General features: G+C 34.3%; 1 protein-coding gene across 1 annotated transcript; it reads left to right on the plus strand.

The window, feature by feature from the left end:
* Nucleotides 1-213: 213 nt before the first annotated feature.
* Nucleotides 214-3,141, plus strand: LOC128185459 (mitochondrial nicotinamide adenine dinucleotide transporter SLC25A51-like). Its single transcript, XM_052855052.1, has 2 exons — nucleotides 214-364; nucleotides 1,623-3,141. Exon 2 carries the CDS (start codon nucleotides 1,660-1,662, stop codon nucleotides 2,530-2,532), a length of 873 nt encoding a protein of 290 aa, XP_052711012.1. The 5' UTR covers nucleotides 214-364; nucleotides 1,623-1,659; the 3' UTR covers nucleotides 2,533-3,141.
* Nucleotides 3,142-4,974: the final 1,833 nt, after the last annotated feature.

Raw genomic sequence — 4,974 nt, forward strand, 5'->3', positions numbered from 1 at the left:
TAAACAATAAAACAAAAATGAGAGTAATATGACTAATTTTAATTATTATAGTTGTGGCCGAATGCCCTTGTATTTGCGATCTTGCAGGAAAATCAAATTTATGTTAAAAAAAAACCATTGCGCTACTACACATGTTTAAGCCTAAACATTTTAATTTAGGCCACACCGCATAATACACAGTCTTTAGCTACACCATCTGGTTCTATGTTCCGAGGCCCCGCCCCTTATCCATTGCTGTGAAGGTCGGGATTGGGATTCCATTCATGAACAACAACTCTTCATATGGTTTTAATGACATTTGATACCATTATGGCCGGCCAATATTGCTGTTGTGTGCGTTCAGAGTATGTTGTGAAGATTTAAGGTACGCATATTTCCAGTACTATCAGTTAGAAGATTGTTTACAACTGATGGTTTACGCAAAATGTTTGCTCTTAATTTGAATTTCCTCTGTATCTTTGAAAACAGGTCGGGCATATTTCTAAACGATTTAAATATTGTGATACATGCTTTACACAATACAGAACTTCAATATAATATTCTAAGTAGCTTGCATTTTTCAATTGATGAATAATAATGGTACAATATTCTCCTTTTCTGATCCCGGTTACAAATAACTCTCAATGTAATGTTGCGTTATGTCCTGTTTTGAGCACAGTGCGTTTACCTGTTTACTATAGCCACGAGAGGTGGCTCCTGGATGTCTTGTTTCTCATTGACAAGCAAGTATTCTGGGAAAAAAGTAATACATGCTCGATTGGTAAAAAGGGAAAGGGGTATGTTGGGAAAGACTATTTTATAGCTAGAAAGTTTTCTCATAGAAATGACTTAATATAACCTGTTATTTAACGTTATGTCTCAGATGTCTCTGCTTAGATAAATGGTATGTTTTATGTTATGACCACTGGGATGAGAGCAGCAGCCAGGATCAATACTACACACATCTCACTTCAATGTCAACAACATTCCATGGACTTGCTTGGACCCTTAAAGTACATGGCTTCCTCTCAAATACTTTTCTGCTCACTCAGAGCCCAAAGTTAGCAACTTTATCTTTATTCTGAATTATCCCAACATAGGATCCTAAAATATACCAACTCTTTCACAGAGTCAACTTGCATAAAACTGAAAGATCTTTGCATTTAGGTGCATATTTTTTTCTTTTTGAGTTTTATCATTATTTGATATGTACCTTATGCATGATTCTGAAAAAGCACCAGGTCTGACATCACAAAATAGACAACATAAGGCAGCTTTAATTGGCACATTCCACAGAATAGTTTATATCAATGTAATATATGGTGTATGGCTGCTTTTCAAATAATGGGCAATTTTCAGCATTGTTTTAAGTTTAATTCTGTTTATTTCGAAGTTTTAAGAGATTTGTTTCTAGAGATCAGCTATCAGATACGGGAGAAAATTTAATACATTATGAGACTATGAGGGTTAAAATGAAAAAATATATTCAGAAATATGCGCGATGTTGTGCATTGCACCCGATTTACAACACTTTAAAAAAAAATATGAAGAGATAATAGACTTTTATTTTCAGTGGGAAGTTTTTGAAAGCATATTTAAATTGATAAACTTTATTTACAAAATTTGATTTTTTTTTTTTGTAGGTCTTGCTAGGATGAAGACTATGTCCAATCAGCAAAGATGGTCAGAAATGGATCAGAAAATAGTCCTGCAGAATTTGTTTGTGGCTGGGGATCTGCTTTTGTCAACATAACGTTTACTTTTCCAATAAATAAAGTAATGTTTCGTCAACAGCTATCAGGCGTCCGGACCTTCGCTGCCTTAAGACAATTACAAACGGAAGGATTGAGTAATTTGTACAGAGGATTTTTCCCCCCACTGATACAGAAAACTGCCTCTATGACACTTATGTTTGGAATGTACTACAAGAGTCTGAATTATTTGACCAAACAGTACCCGCACGTTCCTGTCATTTTTAGCAGCGTTGTTGCAGCTTCATTTGCTGGTGCTTTGGAGGCACTTTTAATGCCTTTTGAGAGAATTCAAGTATTAATGCAAGATAAGAATTACAACCATAGATTTGACAATGCAAGGCATGCCGCTAGGGAACTGAGGTCCTTCTATGGAGTTCAAGAGTTTTACAGAGGGGGTTCCGCCATACTTTTGCGCAACTGTGGTAGCAATGTTTTATTTTTTCTTGCAAGAGATTACGCAATGGCTACTCTCCCACCCCCTGACACAGTTCTAGAGAGGACTTCTCAGGACTTCATCTGTGGTGCTGCATTAGGGGCAGTTCTAAGCACATTGTTCTATCCTGTTAATGTTGTGAAGGTCAAAATGCAGAGCAAGGTCGGTGGACGATTTGAAGGACTGCTCCATACCCTCAGAGTTGTTCAACAAGAAAGGAATCATAGCTTAAGAAAACTTTTTAGAGGAGTGCATATTAATTTCACAAGATCTTTTCTCTCGTGGGGCATTGTAAATGCAACATATGAATTTCTTATGGTTAATCTATTTAATAGAAGTTCTAGAAAAACAAACCACACTAAATGAAATATTTATTGTATTAGTAAACTAATATAACCATGTAACCTTAGTGTAAAATGTGAAATAAATTTATTTTTAGATGAGGAAAGTTATACGTTTTGCTCAAAGTAAATTTTTATTGAGAATTGGATACAATATACATGTACAAGTATTAGTTAATTTACTAGACAAGTGTAATGTAAATTAAAAAAATGGCATTCTCATACTTTATGAATTTTGTGTGATGTTCTATATACATGTATGCAACATATTAAAACTACTGATATAGAAATCATTTCATATTATAAAGTTATGGAATTCATGATAATCATTTTGATATCTTTGCTAGGTGTTTATTGATGGGTTGATTCGAAATAATCAAGAGTAGTCCAGTTGTAGGGTTCTCCAGTTTATTTTAAGTACCAGCATTAGATAGGAATTAGATATTAAAGTGGAATAACACACCTGGAAAAAGTCTCTCAAATTAACAGTAATTTACATGTATTTGGTTATAGAAGATGAAATGATAAACTTTATAATGTCAAATAAGTGAAAATGTTGCAGTTTGGGGATAAAATAAATATCTAAAAACTTCAACTAATAAGCAAGAAGTAACAAAATCCCTTGCGGGATTCCATCTCGGGATGTACGGATCACAAGCCTGACACTTTATCCACTCAGCTATGGAGTATGTTACATGTAGATATTCTCAACAATAAAATCTTTTTTGATAAAATATTATTTCGATCAGAAGTCAGCCATTTTGTGATGATGTGTAATTCCACCTTAAACCCTCAAATACATGTATAATGAATACATATAGCTATCAGCATGATAAACAATATATTTCATAAAAAATATGCATGTACATTCAATAAAAAATATAGGTATTGCATCACTGCACAGTCATAACTAAAATGACTATACGTTATAATTTTAATATAAGAGATATTGATTGCAATTTTACAATCTGCTCTATACAAGGATAGCTCTATAAAAAGCTGAGAAATTCAGCCTGCGGCATAACAATAATAAGGTTAAGTGAATAGACAATCTATTGATATAATATACTAGTATATTCCACACTTTGAAGCCCTACATATTTTCCAGAATAATCATGATGGGGGGGGGGGGGGTGAACATTTAGTTTGCACTCATTTTTAGCTCACCTGACCTGATAGTATGAATGGTCATGAGTTTTTAAAGCGCTAAGCATAGCTCAGCGCTTTATTGTCGTTAGACTTCTATTTCCAGTGCATCGAATAACCACCCCTATGAGCAGAAGTGTACATCATTTAAACTGGTTAGGGAACCAGTTTCGGGGGTTTATGCACATAACTGCAAGGGCTATTATGAATCTAATGTACGGGCTATTGTGAATGGCTTACATACATAATTGCAGGGACTGTCATGCATACAGTGATAAGGAAATAATAATAGTGCGTATACAGAAGTTGAACTGTTATATACATATACATGTATCTATTATATTCTTACAGAAGCTGGGTTAGCGCTTTTCAGTACTATCAGTACTTTGATTTTAATTATCACTTTTCTACATCAATCCAGGGACGTCTATATTAAGTATATACGTTCCTGGTTAAACTTTGTGATTTCATTCTTATCTCATCTCCCTTGTAAGGTGGTAGGGGATAGTTTCGCACAACAGACCTGGTCAAAATTTTGAAATAATGGGAGAGGCTGAGGATTGGCTAGTTATTCGAAGGGTATACAACTGCTAGAATGTTTATTGCATTCATTTTGTGGATAGAGGAGCATTTATATATAACAATTTAGTACTGGTAGCACTTTTAGATATGGAATGAAAGTGTGAAACTGTTGCCAAAATTTTCACTTTCGGTTTTGTTGCTTGAAAAAGAGGGTGGGTTCAGAACACGAAATGTCAATCAAAAAGAAGATGATTAACTCCCCCATTAATTGGTGGTAACATTATTTGCATTGGTAGACATTAATCTGCAAATCCTATGTTGCTCGGGACTGGAGCGCATTGCTAGACCTGTGAAAATCTGTAAAAGGGGCAATTTTCAGAAATTATTTTAGGTCATCCTTGGCTATTCTATATAGTGCTAATATGATACGTAAGTTATACTTGTTTTATTCTGGAGTGTTTTAAAATTCTCAAGAGTCAGGACCATGTGACCCGTGCATGCAAACCAATTTTAGAAAAATTATAAAATCCACTGAAAAATTAGATTACATATATGAACACTATCTGCTAAATATTTCCTATACAACAAACTAACCTCTGCCACATAATAAGAGTTTCATTAAACGGTGTCTGGCTATTTTGTACCACGAACGAATTTTATCGATCCGGAACAAAATGGCGTTTCAAACGGATGTCGGAGATGTGACAATGTAGCAATCCACCGTAAATAAATGTGGATAAAAACTAAAAAAATCTTTAAAAACAAAATATACGCTACCGATTTGTCTAGATATTTTGTA

This window comes from Crassostrea angulata, chromosome 1, assembly GCF_025612915.1.
Source record: "Crassostrea angulata isolate pt1a10 chromosome 1, ASM2561291v2, whole genome shotgun sequence".
NCBI classification, from domain to species: domain Eukaryota; kingdom Metazoa; phylum Mollusca; class Bivalvia; order Ostreida; family Ostreidae; genus Magallana; species Magallana angulata.